At 44.6% G+C, this 21,757-nt stretch overlaps 1 protein-coding gene across 1 annotated transcript in view; it reads left to right on the forward strand.

The window, feature by feature from the left end:
• rsrc1 (arginine/serine-rich coiled-coil 1) overlaps positions 1 to 21,757 on the forward strand; it is a 176,265-nt gene that overhangs the window by 77,050 nt on the left and 77,458 nt on the right. The window contains exon 6 of the mRNA XM_038974085.1: positions 17,942 to 17,993. Coding sequence (XP_038830013.1) covers positions 17,942 to 17,993 — 52 coding nt within the window. The remainder of the gene's footprint in view (positions 1 to 17,941; positions 17,994 to 21,757) is intronic.

The raw sequence follows: 21,757 nt of genomic DNA on the forward strand, positions 1-21,757 counted from the left end.
GCTCCGCAGTAAAATAAAACAATGATAAGTACCCTAAACAACCGTATACAAGGCATATTGACAGAGAGCGACAAAGCGAGGCATAAAGCAATCACAGGTGTTGATTGGGAGAGCTAACTAAGACAACAACGGGTAAGACAACAACAGCTAATCAGCTAAGACAACAACAACAGGTAAAATGGCGATGAATGGGCAGAGAGGGTCAGTTAACTACACACAGGGCCTGAGTTCGAGGCGGGGGCCGACAGATAAACAAAATGGAGTACCGTGATTAATGAACAGTCCAGCAGGCATCAGCTATGTAGCCAAGTGATCATAGGGTCCAGTGAACAGCAATAGATGAAACAGGGAAGCCGTTAGGTAGTCGTTACTACGCTAGCAAGCGGGAGACACAGCGTTCATAAAGTTAGCAGGGAGGGGGCAGCTAAAGCGTATTCACCGACGTCCGGCAAAGGCACATCGGACGGAATTATGTCGACAGACCAGCCGTGATGGATAGGCGGGGCTCCGTGTCGACAAAGGGTCCAGGCCAATTGGCAAAAGAGGTATTGTAGCTGGAATAATTTTGTTTGCTACCCGGGAGATGCGCCTGGCTCGAGGCTAACTGGTGCTAGCTTCGGGACAAGGGTGTTAGCCACTATAGCCACTCGGTAGCAGCTAGCTAGGTGCGATGATCCGATGCAAAGGTCCAGAGCTTACTGCAGGAATCCGTTGATGTAGTGGCTTCTAGTCGTGTTAGTGAAGAGTCCGGGAGACATCAGCTGTGTTGCCGAGTGATCATAGGGTCCACTGAGCAGGCCAGGAGATGGGCCTGGCTCAAGGCTAGCTTCGGGGCTGGGCCACTCGGTAGCAGCTAGCTAGCTGCGATGATCCGGAGTAATGGTCCAGGGCTTACGGCAGGAATCCGTATTCAGACCCTTTTCTCAGTACAGTGTTGAAGCACCTTTGGCAGCGATTACAGCCTCTCGTCTTCTTTGCATGACGTTGCAAGCTTGGCACACCTGTATTTGTGAAGTTTCTCCCTTTCTTCGCTGCAGATCCTCTCAAGCTCTGTCAGGTTTGACAGGGAGTGTTGCTGCACAGCTATTTTCAGGTCTCTCCAGAGATGTTCGATCCAGTTCAAGTCAGGGCTCTGGCTGGGCCACTTAAGGACATTGAGACTTGTCCCGAAGCCACTCCTGTCTCAGCTGTGTGCTTCGGGTAGTTGTCCTGTTGGAAGGTAGTCTTTGCCCCAGTCTGAGGCCCTGAGCACTCTGGAGCAGGTTTTCATCAAGAATATCTCTGTACTTTTCTCCGTTCATCTTTACCTCGATCCTGACTAGTCTCCAAGTCCCTGCCGCTGAAAAACATCCCCATAGCATGATGCTGCCACCACCGTGCTTCACTGTAGGGATGGTGGCAGGTTTCCTCCAGACGTGACGCTTGGTGTTCAGGCCAAAGAGTTTAATCTTGGTTTCATCAGACCAGAAAATCTTGTTTCTCATAGGTCTGAGAGTCTTTAGGTATCTTTTGTCAAACTCCAAGCCGGCTGTCGTGCCTTTTATTGATGAGTGACTTCCATCTTGCCACTCTACCATAAAGTCCTGATTGGTGGAGTGCTGTAGAGATGGTTGTCCTTCTGGAAGGTTTTCCCATCTCCTCAGAGGAACTCTAGAGCTCTGTCAGATTGACCATAGGGTTCTTGGTCACCTCCCTGACCAAGGCCCTTCACCCCCGATTGCTCAGTTTGTCCGGGTGGCCAGCTCTAAGAATAATCTTGCTGGTTCCAAACTAATTTCATTTAAGAATGATGAAGGCCACTGTGTTCTTGGGGATCTTCAATGCTGCAGACATTTTTTGGTACCCTTCCCCAGATCTATGCCTCAACACAATCCTGTCTCAGCACTCTACAGACAATTCCTTCAACCTCATGGCTTGGTTTTTGCTCTGACATGCACTGTCAACTGGTGGGACCTTATATAGACAGGTGTGTGCCTTTCCAAATCATGTCCAATCAATTGAATATACCACAGGTGGACTCCAATCAAGTTGTAGAAACATCTCAAGGATGATCAATGGGAACAGGATGCACCTGAGCTCAATTTCGAGTCTCATAGCAAAGGGCCTGTATACTTACGTCAATAAGGTATTTCAGTTTTTTTCTTTTTAATACATTTGCAAAAATGTCTAAACCTGTTTTCGGTCATTATAGTGTTGTTTGTAGATTGCTAAGGATAATTATTATTTATTTATTTTCATCCATTTTAGATTAAGGCTGTAACGTACAGTCACAAAAATGTGGGAAAAGTCAAGGGGTCTGAATACTTTCCGAAGGCACTGTACATATTTGACACTTTGATGTATAGGATTACATTGAGTATGTTTATTTATACAGTCATTATTATTCAACATGTCCTCACCTAGGATCACATCTCTTGCTTCACGGCATTCCAATCTTCCTGCTTCGCCTCCATGTCTGTGTCAATGACTGATTTCACCTGTATTCCTACACTTTGTACTTCAAAGTAAATCTCAGTTCTGTTGAAAATACACTCAAGAAAAACGATTATATTTATCATAGTGATTAAGGAGTAATATTAAAACTAAATAATATGCCCGCTAACATTGAACAACTATTAAAAAAATCCACTCAAATTGCTGAAATTAGTAAATGAAGTCAATGATGAGAGAATAGTCAGATTGACTGATAACTAAAATAGCAGTGCAGATGGCAGTCTTTTGCTAAATGCAGCAATCTATTATAGGTGAAGAATGTGTAGGGAACTTCTGAAAATATGATAGACTGCCTGATAGACTATAAAATCTATGTACCCAAAATCCAGAGATTGCGAGTTCAAATTTGAAAAGTCAGTACTAAGTGATCATGTCAAATGTAATCACATTGTCAATGATTTAAAGATTTTTACACTATTTTAGCTGAACAGCGTATTGTATCACTTACCTTAAATCCTCAATACCATTTCATTACTTCACTTAAAATGGTTTGGCACACCTGGGACCAACGCACGGCGTCCATGTGACTGGTAAAATGAATGTCCAGAGAACGTGTTAAAAACGTCCTTGAGATGGTCCTCATTGACGTCCTGGCAACTTACAGGGAACTAGACAAAGGTCCCCCAGAGAACGTTCCCTTGGAACCATCACGCACATTCCTAAGGACTAGTAAGTCCTTAGAACATTCTAGAAAGGGCATAAAAAAAAACATGTTTTAATGTTCCTTGCACGTTCTCAGAACGTCAGTGGGATAACATCTCGCCGAAACGGAACTTAATGGGAATGTTTCCTAATGTCCTCAGGATGTCCCCTGTTTGCCGGGTAGCGATATTTTGTTTTTGCTTTGTAACACATTTTTGTTACGTTGCGAAATTACTTGAGTAACAAAATAGTTTTACAGTTTCTTAGTCCACTTTCCTATGTAATTTCTAGAGTAATTACAGTGTTGCGACACAGGTGTTAGAGCAACTTAATGTCAAGTGTTACTGAGTATTTCATGATACTTAACCCTGTTGGGTTAAAAAATAATAGCATGTAACTGGTGAGTAAGAAAAGCAAGGGATGAGAGAAGAGGAGGAGGATGAAGAATAGAGGAGTAGGGAATGGGATAGTGGCCTGACAGACCCAGGCCTTTTATCAATTCGATTTGCTCACCTCCTGCGTCCTCTCACCTCCTGCATACTCTCTCGCCTTTTGAAAAAGGTCAAAGTTAATCGACGAGAGTTGGCACGGAGAGTGAATATGGATGGAAATGCGCTTGCTTGAGTTGAGATGGTCTTTCTCCACTCACGCATCTTTAGGCAAATTACATTTACAGGGGTGGCTCCTGGTGGCTCAAAACAGAAAAACTGACATTTTTATGGATTAAACTAACATATTGTTTTTAAACGTGTGCATGGTTTTCTCCTCCGACAATACGACAGCCGATACAGAGGAAGTTTCAAAACTCTTCTGCGGTAAGATACACTTTTGCTTCCTCGCCAAAAGGAGGCTGTCAAGGAGGGGAGATCCCCCCCCCCCCCTAACCACACTGTGATATAGCCAATGGGCAGTCTCTCACCCCCCTCTCTCTCCCATTCCCTCTCTTTTGAGAGAGAGAGCGAGAGACTCAGCAGATAAAAGAGGGGGAGAGAAACGGCGCGATAATCTGCAAACAGATTTCCATGCTTATTACACTAATGATTGCATCATATTTGATGTGGCGGTGGAGGAGGGGGTCCTCTCATCACCACCGTGCCGCTAAATGATGGAGTAATTTGACTGACCCCTGATCGGGGCCTGCCTACACGTAATTGCATGTCATTCTGACAGTGGGGAGATGGCTGCCAGGAAACCAAAGTATTCACCCACCCCACCTCCCTCCCCTCCCCCCCCTTTTCTATTTGTCTGTCATCCTCTCCCTCGCCCTCTCTCTCTTTCTCCACTCGCTCTCTCGCTCCGGCGTGTCGCTAGCTCGAGTAAAACTCAGTGGGGGAAAAAAGCTAACAAAAGAAATATTGCATTAATTTCCAAATGATGATATTACATTTAGCGTGGAGGCATCATATATCAAAACGTGAGAACTACTCTCTTACTGTACGAGCTTCATCTTAATGGTATCGGTGGATGTCAAGGGCATGGAGGAAATTAAATCGGAAAGTGCAGATAGACCAAAGAAGATATTATCTCTTGGTGATTGCAGTTTTGATAGGTATTCCAGTGAATTTCATTTTCTCTGGATGGGGATGAAGATGAGTTAGCCCTCACATTTGCTCATTTTTCTTGTACATGATTTATGTGAGTTGAGTATAAAACTTTTCCCCACCTCCTTTATCGACGGACACACACACACACACACACACACACACACACACACACACACACACACACACACACACACACACACACACAGGCGTGCGCGCACACACTCACAAACACACACAGGGTGGTACATTTATGTTGTTGTGTTTTGTCTTGGCCCAAGCTGTGTGTGTGTGTGTTTGCCTGTGTGCGCGCCCACAAGATGAGGCCAGCGCGGCAGGCGGGCTGCAGGGGGGCAGGCATCAGTGGGAATGATTTCAGGGAGATGGAGGGTGTCATTACTCAGGCTTGTTTACATTCTAAATACGTAATGAAATCTTGTTCCTAATAATGAAAGGAATAAAAGTTTGGGAAATTGTAAAAGTGGTGAAGTTTGAGAAATGAGCCGGGGTCTGTGAAATAACATTTGGGGGCAGGAAACGACATTATTATGCAGTGCTCATGCCTGCTAGAGACATGAAGATGAACAGCTCCCGGCCCGTAAAATGCTGTTAGCGCCAGCCTGAAGTATGGCACATGGTAAAAGAGACTCGGGTTCCATATTGCGATTATATATAAAAGTATATCCATATACAACATTATTTTTTATATAAGATGAGAGCCTCGGCGGGGGTGCGGAGGCTCGACTGCTGATAACGCAGGGACCCCCCCCCCCATATTTATAAAATATATCAATAAACATATTGCTGTGGAACCCCATCTCTGCCCTGATCTTATAGACCTCAATATTGAAAACAGGAATATTACATTTTCAAGGGGTGCTGTTGTCGTTTTTGCCGCTTCTTTCTGGCACAGGGCGGCTGGCAGGGTTTCGGAGCAACAAATGAAAAAATGGAAATAAATGACGACTTTAAAAAATCGAATGAGATGAATAAATAACAAAATAAATAAATAAAAAGCATTCAAGGGGTCATTGAGGTTAGTGTGGATTTGGCATTGGTTCTGAAGGTCTTTACAAATGCAGCCATTTACCGTTTGGCATTTGTCTTATATAGACTGGGCCATTTTATTATCATTTAGATGGTTCCTATGATACCATCTGGCTTGCTTCCCAAATGGTACCCTGTTCCCCATATAGTGCACTACTCTTGACTAGAGACATACGGGCCCTGGTCAAAAGTAGTGCTCTAGGGAATACAGCACCATTTGGGACGCAGCACTGGGGTGTCCTGCATTTGTCTCCAGTTCTGTTTCTCTCAATTGTCTCCATTCTTGTCTGTGGTGCAGCAGCCTATTTGTCACTCAATCACAGATATTAATTGTATTCATGATTAGTGTATCAAATGTAATCCTCTTTTTTAGAGCGACTCAGTTTTTAAGTATTTCAATATTGTGAGTATGTTTTATATTTTATGTTCATCTTTTTGCATGCGATTGGGTGTCTTTGTTAGCCTACAGTTAGTATGTAACAGTTGATTATGTGCATTTCTGGTTATGTGTCAAACATACTCACAATATTTAAATACATAAACTAGGTCCCCCCCAAAAATGTATTACATTTGAAACACGTCATGAATACAACTAATAGCTCTAATTGACTCACAAATAGGCTGCTGCACAACAGACATCAATGATTGAGCCAATTGAGAGAAACAAAACAGTAGGCAAATGCAATTTGTATATTATGTGCATGTGTGTTCTTGTGATTGTGCACACATGTTTGTGTGTACAGTACCAGTCAAAAGTTTGGACACACCTACTCATTCAAGGGCTTTTCTTTATTTGTACTATTTTCTACATTGTAGAATAATAGTGAAGACATCAACACTATCAAATAACACGTATGGAATCATGTTGGAAGCAAAAAATTGTTAAACAAATCAAAATATATTTTATATTTGAGATTCTTCAAAGTAGCCACCCTTTGCCTTGATGACAGCTTTGCAAACTCTTGGTATTCTCTCAACCATCTTCATGAGGAAGGCTTTTCCAACAGTCTTGAAGGAGTTCCCACATATGCTGAGCACTTGTTGGCTGCTTTTCCTTCACTCTGCGGTCCAACTCATCCCAAACCATCTCAATTGGGTTGAGGTCGGTAATTGTGGAGGCCAGGTCACCTAATGCAGCACTCCATCACTCTCCTTGGTCAAATAGCCCTTACACAGCATGGAGGTGTGTTTTGGGTCATTGTCCTGTTGAAAAACAAGTGATGGTATACTAAGCGCAATCCAGATGGGATGGCGTATCGCTGCAGCATGCTGTGGTAGCCAGGCTGGTTAAGTGTGCCTTAAATTCTAAATAAATCACAGACAGTGTCACCAGCAAAGCACCATCACACCTCCTCCTCCATGCTTCACGGTGGTAACCACACATGCAGAGATCATCCATTCACCTACTCTACGTCTCACGTAAACACGGCAGTTGGAACCAAAAATCTAATTTGGACTCATCATTCCAAAGGACAGATTTCCTGGCCCAAGCAAGTCTCTTCTTCCTATTTGTGTCCTTTAGTAGTGGTTTCTTTGCAGCAGTTCGACCATGAAGGCCTGATTCACACAGTCTCCTCTGAACAGTTGATGTTGATGTGTCTGTTACTTGAACTCTGTGAAGCATTTATTTGGGCTGCAATTTCTGAGGCTGGTAACTAATGAACTTATCCTCTGCAACAGAGGTAACTCTGGGTCTTCCTTTCCTGTGGCGGTCCACATGAGAGCCAGTTTCATCAAAGCGCTTGACGGTTTTTGCGACTGCACTTGACACTTCAAAGGTTCTTAAGTTTCCAGATTGACTGACCTTCATGTCTTAAAGTAATGATGGACTGTCGTTTCTCTTTGCCTTTTTGAGCTGTTCTTGCCATAATATGGACTTGCTCTTTTACCAAATGGGGCTATCTTTTGTATACCACCCCTACCTTGTCACAACACAACTGATTGGGCACACCTGTTAATTGAAATGCATTCCATGTGACTACCTCATGAAGCTGGTTGAGAGAATGCCAAGTGTGTGCAAAGCTGTCATTAAGGCAAAGGGTGGCTACTTTGAAGAATCTCAAATATAAAATATATTTTGATTTGTTTAACAATTTTTTGCTTCCAACATGATTCCATACGTGTTATTTGATAGTGTTGATGTCTTCACTATTATTCTACAATGTAGAAAATAGTACAAATAAAGAAAAGCCCTTGAATGAGTAGGTGTGTCCAAACTTTTGACTGGTACTGTATGTGGAGGAGGGTGATGGATATAAAGGGAGTTAAATTAAAAAACAAGAGAACAGAGAGACGCTCCGTCCTAGTGGTGTTGTCACATTCTGACCTTAGTTCCTTTGTTTTGTCTTTTGTTTTAGTATGGTCAGGGCGTGAGTTGGGTGGGTTGTCTATGTTAGTTTTTCTATGATTTTCTATTTCTGTGTTTGGCCTGATATGGTTCTCAATCAGAGGCAGCTGTCAATCGTTGTCTCTGATTGGGAACCATATTTAGGTAGCCTGTTTTCTGTTGGGTTTTGTGGGTGGTTATTTTCAGTCTTTGTGTGTCTGCACCAGATAGAACTGTTTCGGTTGTTTCTTTGTTGTTTTGTTAATTCAGTGTTCAGTTTTGTTTATTATTAAATATCATGAACACTTACCACTCTGCACCTTGGTCCTCACCTTCTTCCACCGACGACAGCCGTTACAGGTGTCTTAGTTACTGCTCCCTTCAGCCCTCTCTCGCCTTCACCCCGCTAAAACCCCACTTCTTTACTCAAACTGGAACCCTGCTTCTTTAAAAATAAAGAAAACCCTTGAAGGATTAGGTGTTTCCAAACTTTTGACTTGTACTGTATGTGCATGTGGGTGCGTGTGTCATGTTCACAGGCAGTCCGGTATTGGATTATGAAGTGTTAGTGTGGTTGAAATAAAGGAGTGATGTCTCCTCTCTGTTTGCTTCTCTTCCCCTCCCTCTCTTCTCGGGTCTGTCGAAGGGAAGGCGGGGGGGTTATAGGTTACGACTTCTGCTGACTCCAGTACTCAACTAATCAAGATGAGCCTCTCCCTTTCGCCCTCTCTCACTCCCCCAGTCTTTCCCCTGCCAAGTGGAGTGGCTGGAATTGAATATAGTCTAATACAAATCTAAGGACTGACAGAGGGAGACAGAGGAGGTGGTGTGGCGGACTGGCGTAGAGGTGTCCATCCGTTAAAAGAAAGGGAGTGCAAGAGAGAGAGAAGGGGGGGAGAGGGATAGAGGAGTGAGAGAGGGAGAGGCTGACCTTGATGGCTGAGTGAATAGGGAAGAAGGACCAGACAGTTTGTCGTAACCCAGCTGTTTGAGCTTGCCTGGCTGGTGCAATAGAATAGTCCCAAAAGTCATTCAAAAACAGAGTGGCCAAAGGTAGAGAAAAATTGTCCTGATATATACACTAAGTGTACAAAACATTATGAACACCTGCTCTTTCCATGACAGACTGACCAGGTAAATCCAGGTGAAAGCTATGATCCCTTATTGATGCCACTTGTTAAATCCACTTGAAGTGTAGATGAAGGGGGGTTTATGTTTTTATTTAACCTTTATTTAACTAAGCAAGTCAGTTAAGAACAACTTCTTATTTACAATGACGACCTACCCCGGTCAAACCTGGACGATGCTGGGCCAATTGTGCGCCGTCCTATGGGACTCCCAATCAAGGCCGGATGTGATGCAGCCTAGATTCGAACCAGGTGCTGCAGTGACGCCTCTTGCACTGAGATGCAGTGCCTTAGACTGCTGCGCCACTCAAGAAAGATTTTTAAGCCTTGAGGCAATTAAGACAATGATTGTGTGTGTGTACCATTGAGGGTGAATGGGGAAGACAGAAGATTGAAGTGCCTTTGAACGGGGTACGATAGTAGGTGCTAGGCCCACCGGTTTGAGTGTGTCAAGAACTGCAACGCTGCTGGGTTTTTCACACTTAACAGTTTCTTGTCTGTATCAAGAATGGTCCACCACCCAAAGGAAGTCCAGCCAACTTGACACAACTGTGGGTAGCATTGGAGTCAAAATGGGCCAGCATCCCTGTGGAACGCTTTCAACACCTTGTAGAGTCCATGCCCCCAACGAATTGAGGCTGTTCTGAGGGCAAATGGGGAGGGGTGCATGTCAATATTAGGAAGGTGTTCCTAATGTTTTTTACACTCTGTGTATGTGTGCTAGTTTGTCTCTCTGTGTGTGCGTGTTCGTTTGTGTGTATTCCGTGATCTCCTTAGTGGTCTGGGTCCTTATTCCCTAATGTAAAAACACTTGTATTATCCTCTCAGACTACTCTCTCTCTCCCCTTTCCGCCGTAAATTGACACTTGTTGTGCTTCTGGTGGACAGCGGGGTCGATAGATAATACCAGTGAGCAGGAAAACATTGTCTGCAGACAGTGTCTGTGGCCTGACCTACCCTGACCCCTCTTACTGGTTTAAAAGCTTTGAAAAGCTCTCATAAAGGGCCAATCTGTGATTGTTACATCCATTTTCTAACTTTTAAATGAATTATATATACCCATTGCTTCCATGTAACTTATAAATGCCTCGTGAGCTTAGTTCAGTGTTGTTGTTGTTTGAACTGCGGATTGCCCCTTTAAGAATATTATGTTGTGTTTGTTGTGTCTGGCTCAACTTTCTTAGGCCCTAATAGCTTCAGAGACAGTGGACAGGAATAGTCTACTCGTTTCCCGCCTTTGTTTTGACTCTTAATGCCATCGTTGTTGTTTAGTATATAATGTTAAAGAAGCGGAGGCCTGAGAGCTGATGGGTTTCTTTCTATATATACGATTTAAGTGTACATTTATGTTGAGGATACACTGAGGCCGTGGACAGTATATATACAGGGAACTGCATGAGTATATAGGAGTCTCCCGTATGTTCAATTGGGTTGAGATCTGGTGGCTGAGACGGCCACGGCATATGGTTTACATCGTTTTCATGCTCATCAAACCGTTCACTGACCGCTCATGCACCGGGGACATAGCCATGGTAGCTAAAATAATGGCCTGCCCCCTTAGTTAACTCTGGAAGCACCTGCTTTCAATATACTTTGTATCCCTAATTTACTCAAGTGTTTCCATTATTTTGGCAGTCACCTGTACATACAGTAAAAGAAGAAGTGGAAGAATAAAATTATATTATAATAATATTCACATTTGGATTTTGCCTTTCATGTGAACTGCAGATCAAGGTGTTCACACGAGACGCGTGCCAAGACGCATGGGGCGGCAGGTAGCCTAGTGGTTAAGCGCGTTGGGCCAGTAACCGAAATTAACCCGAAAGGTTGCTGGTTCAAATCCCCAAGCCAACTAGGTGTAAAATCTGTTGATGTGTCCTTGAGCAAGGCACTTAACCCCAATTGCTCCTGTAGGTCGCTCTGCATAAGAGCGTCTGCTAAATGACTAAAATTAAAATGTAAAATGTCATTCCTGAGTCCCAAATAGCACCCTATGGTCAAAAGTAGTGCACTACATAGGGAATAGGGTGCCAGTTGAGTTTCAACATGGTATTTTTGGGCCTTCTGATCGGTTTGCTAGGAGACTGAAGCTGGAATAATGGCTTAAGTCTCCCACTCAACCCACTGGTACTGGTTGTCTATGGACGAGAAGAACAGAGAGATAAATACTGGAGGGAGAGGTGGGAAGAGAGTGGAGGTAGAGAGTGGAAGAGAGAGGGATAGTGATAGAGCGAGGGGTGGTGTAGAAGAAGAGAGAGGGGAGGTGGTAGGGAGGGATAAAGGACCTTTCACTGTCTTTACACGGTCAGCCAGAGGATCCGCTGAGACAATGGAGAGAAATCCCCACTGCTGTGACCAAGAAGAGGGCCTTACGCCAGACAGACCTGGAGAGAGAGAGAGGGTTAGAGCGAGAGGTGCAAACCTGATGGCACGTGAGCCTGATGATGAGTGTGTGTGTAATTGGCTTAGGCTGCCGAGCGGATCAGTGTCCTCTGTGTGTGGAGATAATAGACTAGAGGGAGGCTGGAGGACTGGAGCAGCAGAGAGAGAGGGAGAGGAGGCCCCTACCAGGTCCTGCATGGATGGACCTCCACCCCTCCTCATTTAGGCCCCTACACCTGGATGAACACACCCGCAAGTACACACAGGCGCGTAGATGTGCATACATGAACGCATGGACACACACCATCCTCCTCCCTGCTCTCACACCCTACTCTTCACACTATAGGCTTCATTTAACCTTGAAGACACATTTTTATAGTTGAACAAATACATGTTTCTTATTTAACACACAGTAGCTATCTAAAGTGGTGGCTAGCTGTACCTCGAGCCCTGAAGTAACGAAACCCCGAAGTAAATCTAAATGACGCCGATACATCTAATCCAGGTGTTCACATGACAAGGTTTAATCTATTGAAAGTGTTTTTATATAGGATTCTATTGATGTGTTTAATTTGGTGATTATCTATCTGTGGGGTGGTGTTTGTGTTCCCGCCTACATGTTTGTGTGTATGTTCCTGTTTTACTATACTTCTGAGTACCAGAAGTCCTCACAAGAATAGTAAACCCATGAAAGTTTTGCCGTTCCTCACAAGGAATACGGCTATTTTAGGTTTGGGGTTAAGGTTAGGGTCAGGTTTAAGGGGAAATAAGATTTTGAATTAGAATCTATTGTTTCTCCCCAAAAAGGATAGTAAAATAAACGTGTGTGTGTGTGTGAGTGAGGCAGGTTAGATGTGTGCTCTGTAACAGAGAGGATGTGTGTACCGGTGAGAGGCGGGTCACAGCAGGACTGTTCTCCCGGGCGCCTGTCAATCAAACCAGGATCTGATCAGGCTGTCAGATGGCATCGCCCCCCCCATTTGAAACGACAATAACAACAATCAGACCACCATTAAAACGACATGAAAGCCTCTTCTTTTCTCTTTCGCTCTCCCTCTCGCTCTCCCTCTCCCCCTTCTGCTTTTCATCTGCAGGGAGTTGTGAGGAGGAGAAGTGAAACTTTTTCTCTTGTCGGGCGGGCAACGCGCACGCACAAAGACACATGAACACACGCACACTCGCCCCTGCGGCTATCATGGTGTGATGTTTCACGAAGGAGGGAGAGAGAGAGACAAACTGGGCTACTCTACCTCTCTTTTTTCCTCTCTTCCTACAGTTTTTTTTATTGCCGTTTGATTGGCCAGAGTCTAATTGAAGGGCCAAGCAATGTCAGATGCAGGGGGCATCGCAGGGACCCAGCTGGAGGTTTGGAAGTTTGGGAGGCGAGCGTTGCCTCTGGGGAGGACAATTAAAGTTTTTTATTTTTTTATTGTTAATGAATTACGCAGAATGAATCGCGCTCTCTCATTTGTTCTCGCTCATTCGTTGGCTGTCTGTGTGAAATGCGGACACAGAAGAGCCTGTGGTCTGTGCTCTACCTAAGCCAGAGAGCATGGTGCACACACACACACACACACACACACACACACACACACACACACACACACACACACACACACACACACAAGCATCAAAATGAAAGTTGGATCAAGGATCAAAGGTGAAGTCTTTGTAGTAGATTGGTTGAATGAGAGAGCAATTGAACAGGTTGTGGAGCAAACAAGCCTTTTTGTGATTGAGCTCATTGATGTCAGATAGGGATGACAGATGTATCACAAATACAGACACAGCTGGGAGGCTCTGGCCTTGTACCTGACGCTGCATATATATCCCTCAGTGTTCAATTAACTATGAAATGCATTTTGTTACAAGGTCATTTTGTTTTAGACAGTCCAACACAAAAAAAACGGGGGGGAAAGTATATTGTATGAAGCTATTGGATTCCATTGGCTGTGTATTAGAATGTTGGCTTGATATGTTTAGTCGGTTTGTGTTGTTTAAAGGCATGTCTGGGCGTGTGCGTCATTTAGGCCTACTTTGTCTTGGTCAGTAAATCTCTCTCCCTATCGCTCTTTCTCTTTCTCTCTCTCTCTCTCAATTCAATTTCAATTTAAGGGCTTTATTGGCATGGGAAACATGGTACCATCGCCAAAGCAAGTGAAGGAGATAATAAACAAAAGTGAAATCAACAATAGAAATGAACAGTAAACATTACACTCACAAAAGTCCCAAAAAGAATGAACACATTTCAAATGTCATATTATGTGCAAATATTTAGAGTACAAAAGGGAAAATAAATAAACATACATTTGGGTTGTATTTACAATGGTGTTTGTTCTTCACTGGTGGCAACAGGTCACACATTTTCTTGTGGCAACAGGTCACAAATCTTGCTGCTGTGATGGCACACTGTGGTATTTCACCCAGTAGATATGGGAGTTTATCAAAATTGGGTTTGTTTTCAAATTCTTTGTGGATCTGTGTAATCGGAGGGAAATATGTCTCTTTAATATGGTCATACATCTGGCAGGAGGTTAGGAAGTGCAGCTCAGTTTCCACCTCATTTTGTGGGCAGTGTGCACATAGCCTGTCTTCTCTTGAGAAACTGGTCTGCCTTTGGCGGCCTTTCTCAATAGCAAGGCTATTCTCACCGAGTCTGTACATTGTCAAAGCTTTCCTTAATTTTGGGTCAGTCACAGTGGTCCAGTATTCTGCCACTGTGTACTCTGTGTTTTAAGGCCAAATAGCATTCTAGTTTGCTCAGTTTTTTTGTTAATTCTTTCCAATGTGTCAAGTAATTATCTTTTTGTTTTCTCATGATTTGGTTGGGTCTAATTGTGTTGCTGTCCTGGGGCCATGTGGGGTCTGTTTGTGAACAGGTTCATCTCTTTGTAGGTGATAGCTTTGTTATGGAAGGTTTGGAAATTGCTTCCTTTTAGGTGGTTGAATAATTGAATGGCTCTTTTCTGGATTTGGATAATTAGTGGGTATTGGCCTTATTCTGCTCTGCGTGCATTATTTGGTGTTTTACTTTGTACACAGAGGATATTTTTGTAGAATTCTGCATGCGGATTCTCAATTTGGTGTTTATTCCATTTAGTGAATTCTTGGTTGGTGAGCGGACCCCAGACCTCACAACCATAAAGGGTGCAATGGGTTCTATAACTGATTCAAGTATTTTTAGCCAGATCCTAATTGGTAAGTCAAATTTGATGTTCCTTTTGATGGCAGAGAAGTCCCTTCTTGCCTTGTCTCTCAGCTCGTTCACAACTTTGTGGAAGTTACCTGTGGCGCTGATGTTTAGGCCGAGGTAAGTATAATTTTTTGTGTGCTCTAGGGCAACGGTGTCTAGATGGAATTTGTATTCGTGGTCCTGGCAACTGGACCTTTTTTGGAACACGATTATTTTGTCTTACCGAGATTTACTGTCAGGGCCCAGGTCTGACAGAATCTGTGCAGAAGATCTAGGTGCTGCTGTAGGCCCTCCTTGGTTGGACAGAAGCACCAGATCATCAGAAACAGTAGACATTTGACTTCAGATTCTAGTATGGTGAAGCTGGGTGCTGCAGACTGTTCTAGTGCCATCGCCAATTCGTTGATATATATGTTGAAGAGGGTGGGGCTTAAGCTGCATCCCTGTCTCACCCCATGCCCCTGTAGAATGAATGTGTGTTTTCTTGCCAATTTTAACCACACACTTATTGTTTGTGTACATGGATTTTATAATGTCGTATGTTTTCCCCCAACACCACTTTCCATCAATTTGTATAGCAGATCCTCATGCCAAATTGAGTCAAAATCAACAAAGCATGAGAAGACTTTGCCTTTGTTTTGGTTTGTTTGTTTGTCAATTAGGGTGTGCAGGGTGAATATGTGGTCTGTCGTATGGTAATTTGGTAAAAAGCCAATTTGACATTTGCTCAGTACATTGTTTTCACTGAGGAAATGTACGAGTCTGCTGTGATAATGATAATGCAAAGGATTTCCCCAAGGTTGCTGTTGACACATATCCCCCGGTTTTTGGTTCCAAATATTGGGGAAGATGCCAGAGCTAAGGATGTTGTTAAATAGTTTAAGTGTAGCCAATTGGAATTTGTGGCCTGTATATTTTATCATTTTATTGAGGGATACCGTCAACACAACAGGCCTTTTTTGGTTGGAGGGTTTTGTATTTTGTCCTGTAGTTCAATCAATGTAATCTCTCTCTCTCTCCCTTCCTCTTTCCCCCTCTGTCTCCCCCACTGTCTCTCTTTCTCGCTCTCTCTCTCCCTCTGTCAGTGTCTCTGTTCTCCTGGCCATCGAGTAACTTTGATTGGAACTCGACTGGAATAACTGCCGCGCGGTGCCAAGCCACGCGCTGTCTTGGCACAGGATCCATTTTCGACATTTGACATGTTTATTTAACCGTTATATTAAGCTCGGCATTTGTCACGTTACGAACCTTCTTTTCTTCCCCGTGTGTAAATACACATGGTGTTATATGCAGAAGCCTGGGGGGCGGTGTAAACAAATGCAAATGTTTTGGGGGGGGGGGGGGGGGGTCATAAATGATTAACTAAGATGATTGAAATGCACAATTATTATCCAGGACAACTTAAGCTCTGTGATGTTTCTGCCGACTGGTCGTTATGCATCACGACGAAGTGTTATTGTAATCACTGTTGTACTGGATGGTGGGCGGGGGGGGGGTACTTGTTAGTGTTGTGGCAAGGAAACAAAACACAAAGTGGATTTAACTTCTTTAGGAAAACCGCCATAATGTTACAAACAAACATTATGTTGTCATCCAGAGTCACATGTATTTATTTTCCAAGCTATAGCACACAATATTTTATATACAGCAGGTTTGGAAAGGACCAAATAGTTTGGTCTGCCTCGTGTTTACATTTTTGCCATGGAAGAAATATTGCAACACTGGTATCGTCACAGTCCGTGTGGGGGGGTGGGCGGGCGGGCGCCCTTGTGTGTATGTTTGGGCCCTGGGTGTTCTCCTGCCACTCAGTCATCTCTCCCAGTTTGATTGATAATTACAGCTGTCTGACAGTCCCAGTCCTACTGAGTTTGATCCACACTGTCACCTCCACCAACGGGAACAAAACCCTGCACCCCGCCACTCTCAAAGACCCACTCGGAGACTAACCCATGTTTTTTAAAAGGTGGGGAATATCAAGTTTCTTTATATCAAGAGATGGGGGGGGGGGGGGGTTGACGTGTTTGTCATCTAAGACATAGCCGAGTGACACTTTTACATTAAAGGGGGTCATTATATTTTCCCGGCTGCCAAGGAAAGTGACGTTTTTACAAAGTGACAAGTTTACAGTTTGATAAATCAAATTTATGCGAGATGAGGAGAATGCATGGCGGGCTGTCAACGGTGGGGCCCGCACCTCCCTCGCTAAATGATACTCCCAGGCACCACATTCAAATTTCATCCCATTAGCATTTAATTTCTCCTCTAATCCTACACATCCTGTGTGTCTGTGTGTGTGTGTGTGTCTGTTTGTGTGCGCGTGCGTGGCTTGCAGTATAACGAGACCGCACCTTGCTTCCCAGAGAGCAATCTGAAGCGGCGGGCCGGGCTTTATAACGCTTTCACCCCGATGACTATCATTCTTCCTTGACAATTAAGACTCCTCAAATCTAATAGCAGAGATATTGGAATTACACCCGGCCCTTTGAGGCATGTCAAAACGCTGCTCTGCCCGCCATCCGATACAGCTGTCAAAGCAGTAAGCACACACACACACACACACACACACACACACACACACACACACACACACACCTATGCATACGCAAGCACACACATGCTCCCACATGTATACTCACATGTTCAAATTCACACCCACACACCCACTACAGGACAGAACTATCATGACTCTTTTATATCTCCCACTTAAATGTGCTCTGTTTTTCTTCTCTCGAAAGACTTGTTACTGGCGCTTTTCTTTCATCTTTCCTTTCATACCCCTTGAGTGTGTCGCTTTTCAGAGAGAGAGAGAAAAGTGCTTTTTATTTGGTGGTGCTGCAGATGCTCTGCCCCCAGTGTGCTGTTCTGTTGACTCTCGTCTGAAACCCACAGTAAACGCTCCTCCGTCAACTTCCAAGGGCCATAGGGGTGTAATCATTGTACTCCAAATAAGTAATAACCACATAACTGAGAAAAAGCTATTTATACATAGGGCTAGTTAAGTGTTAAATGTTCACACCAGAGAATATGTTTCAGACACAGGAGGGGAAAAAAACACACAAAATCTTTTTTTCCCGTATTAATTGAAAAATGTATTGGAAAATTATAGTAACGAATAAACACAAAATAAATGATAGCACTGTTAAAGCTATCCAGTGTGATTCTAACGGTTTTATTATCTTCTCTCTTGCAGACACCTGCAGAACAGGCCAGAGCTCGACTCCAGCTGGTGCTCCAGGCTGCAGGTCAGTGGCTGATCCTAGTACAGTCCTTACACAGACACCCTATCCTGTACAGAGGAAACACACTTCTGCCCATATAATTACCTCTTCAAATTTACACAGCAATACTTTTATCCTTTTTGGTAATTTAGCAGACTCTATTAACCCGAGCGACTTACAGTAGTAAGTACATACATTCACACTTTTTCATACTGCCCCCCTCTTGTTTAGGGCCAAATAGCTTTCTAGTTTGCTCTATTTTTTTGTTGTAAATTCTTTCCAATGCGTCACTCATTCACTCACTTACTCACTCACTCTAGCCTCCCCAGTCTCCACTACTTCCGGCCCATGTTCTTCCTGTAGGCGAGCGCCTTTCAAACACGCATAAGTCATATTTCATCATCTGAGTTGTGTGTACGTTACACTCTGTATTTTGAGGAGTCATATTGTGAACCAGATGTGACGGGCTGAAATTGCACAGAGGGAAATCACCGCGACGTGTTTACAGTCAGGCCTGGCTGTCAGGCCCCATGTTTTTTTATTTGAGGGAGAGAGAGAGAGAGAGAGAGTGTGTGTGTGTTTGTGTGTGTATGTGTGTGTGTGTGTGTTAGAGAGTGTGTGTGAGTGCAATTAGGTTTGTGTGTGTGTGTGTGTGCGTCACAGGAAACATATGAAAGGCCCCGACAGCCATGCATCATTTCAGAACCACCCACCCCTCTCTGCTGCACAGGCCTGTGAAAGACATCCTAAACATCCAAGTCCCATACAGACAGACACATACACACACACAACCTAGTGGAACGTGTGACATCACACTAAATAGGGAGAGGGGGAGGTGAGAAAGGGAGGTAGAGAGAGGAGTAGAGATGAGGAGGGAGTGAGAAAGAGAGGAGGAATAGAGGAGGCAGAAAGAAAGATTGAGAGACAGAGTGCAAGGAAACGAGGGAAAGAGAGAGGAAGGAAACGAGAGAAAAAGAGAGGAAGGAAACAAGGGAAAGGGAGAGGAAGGAAATGAGGGAAAGAGAGAGGAAGGAAATGAGGGAAAGAGAGAGGAAGGAAATGAGGGAAAGAGAGAGGAAGGAAAGGAGGGAAAGAGAAAGGAGGGGAAGAGAGAGGAAGGAAAGGAGGGAAAGAGAGAGGAAGGAAAGGAGGGAAAGAGTGAGTAAGGAAACGAGGAAAAGAGTGAGGAAGGAAACGAAGGAAAGAGAGAGGAGGGAAAGCGGGAGGAAGGAAATGAGGGAAAGGGGGAGAAAGGAAACGAGGGAAAGGGGGAGGAAGGAAACGAGGGAAAGGGGGAGGAAGGAAACGAGGGAACGGGGGAGGAAGGAAACGAGGGAAAGGGGCAGGAAGGAAACGAGGGAAAGGCGGAGGAAGGAAACGAGCGAAAGAGAGAGGATGGAAACGAGGGAAAGAGAGAGGAAGGAAACGAGGGAAAGAGAGGAAGGAAACGAGGGTAAGAGAGGAAGGAAACGAGGGTAAGAGAGGAAGGAAACGAGGGTAAGAGAGGAAGGAAACGAGGGTAAGAGAGGAAGGAAACGAGGGTAAGAGGGAGGAAGGAAACGAGGGAGAGGAAGGAAACGAGGGAAAGAGAGGAAGGAAACGAGGGTAAGAGAGGAAGGAAACGAGGGTAAGAGAGGAAGGAAACGAGGGTAAGAGAGGAAGGAAACGAGGGTAAGAGGGAGGAAGGAAACGAGGGAAAGAGAGAGGAAGGGAAAGAGGGAAAAAGGAAACGAGGGAAAGAGAGAGAAGGAACGAGGGGAAGAGTGAGGAAGAAAAGAGGGAAGAGAGAGGAAGGAAACAAGGGGAAGAGAGAGGAAGGAAACGAGTGAAATAGAGAGCGAGAGGAGGAATGCCAGCCTTCCCAGTCTCTCCATGTTTTCCTAATTTCCGTTGGATATGAATGGTGCTGCTATGTTGAGTGTCTGGAGTTGAGTAATTAGTGTTTATATGGCACTGTCACTGCTGCTGATCAGAGGCCTGTGGTTAATATGGAGTTAATATGGACACTGACACGGCAACACAAACCTGTCTGTGTTCCCCTTACAGTGCACTACTTTTAACCATTTTTTCCCCAGAAATCCTATTTGGATAATTCCCGGATCTCCTGGTTATTGCATTCTAATTCCAGGAATCTTCCAACTTGTATTTCTGGGAATTTTGAAACACTACTCTGGTGGTGGTAGGCTAGTAAGGCAACTACCACTGAATTAGTTAGCAAATAACTTCGGGGCTTTCTCCCAGACACAGATGAAGACTTGTCCCCCTGTTAAACGCATACTCAATAAATCACCTCCATGAGTCAAGGACCAGGCTGAATCTTTGCCTGGAAAAGTGTCCGCAAGTGTCTTTTATGGAGGGCAAGGAGTTTTTCCTATTCCTTCGTCAGGAAGGGGAAAACTCTGCTTTATACTATTCTGTGAAATGTACTTACTCTACCTGTAGAATCCACAGTATTTACTTTAATATCATCCCAGCCCCATAACGTTGTCTGGTGAGTGTGTGTGTAGATCATAGGCTGACAGTGAGTGTCACTGGACGTGAACGTTACTCCTGAGTATCAGTGGATAGCAGGATCCTATCGTCTCCCTGGCCTCGCCTGCATGACCGTGTGCTAATAATGATGCCTGTCTCTGTCTGGGAGAGAGGCTATAGTCTGTGCGCGTGTGTTTGCGTCCGTGTGTGAGCTTGTGTGCACATTATTACAGACTCACGACCTCCAGCCCACCCCCCCCAGGCGATACTAATGTACTCCTAATGCCAGCGGGCCGTCATAAAAGAACCACGGGTTTAAGTGCAGTTCACCTCTGGGCAGCAGAGCAGATAACAGACGGCCAGATGCGCACACACACAGCGTGTTTAATGCACCCACCGTGTCTCTGGCTTTCCTCTTCTCTCCACAGAACCACATCCGTAATAAGCCTCGTATGGCCCAATAGAAAGGAAGTGTCTGGAGTGCCCCCACACTCTTTTAGTCGGCATTCTAATGTTGCCGTCATTCCTCTGACGCCTCGGCAGGTTTGGGCAGGATCTTGGATCTCTCTCTCTTCTCTTTAACTGACTCTTTTTTTTCTCGTTCCCCCCCTTTCTCTCTCTGTCCGTCTAACTGGTGGTTATCCTGTGAGCTGGGCCATGCTTGGCTTTAGGCTGTGTTTCCCTCGATTCCTTCCCAGGCCTTCTCACCAAGGCAGTGGTTGCGTCTCAAACAGCAACCCGTTCTCCTACATAGTGCACGACTTTTGACCAGGGCCTATAGGCACCCTGTTTCTTTAGTAGTGCACTATATAGGGAATAGGGTGCCATTTGGGACAGACAGTGTCTCTTGAGGTAGGGCCAGTTCTGACACCTGCACTGCTAATCCAATGGACGTTCCACTTCCCCTCAGGTCAGAGAGGGATGACACACAGCTGGGCAAGTGTGTGTGTGTTTGTGGGGTGTGATGGGGGGGGTGCATGTGTGCGTTCGTGCATGTGCGGTACAGGTGTGCGGTGCACATACACATGTCTTTGAGATGTGGAGTTGGACTAGCCATTCAGGCTCTATCCTGCTTATCATCCCATCTCCAGGCCCAGCTGGGTCCCAGTATTGAGGATGTCCAGTGGTGTATTAGCTGTGATTGAACACCCGCCCTTCAAAGGATTTAAACATATATTAGACTCTGGTTCATGCCATGGAGGAATTGCAATGAGTCTGGATTACGTTCCAGTATCACCCTATTCCTTATATGCAGTGCATTCGGAAAGTATTCAGACCCCTTGACTTTTTCCACATTTACTTATGTTATAGCCTTA

This window comes from Salvelinus namaycush, chromosome 34 (assembly GCF_016432855.1).
Source record: "Salvelinus namaycush isolate Seneca chromosome 34, SaNama_1.0, whole genome shotgun sequence".
In the NCBI taxonomy this organism is placed as follows: domain Eukaryota; kingdom Metazoa; phylum Chordata; class Actinopteri; order Salmoniformes; family Salmonidae; genus Salvelinus; species Salvelinus namaycush.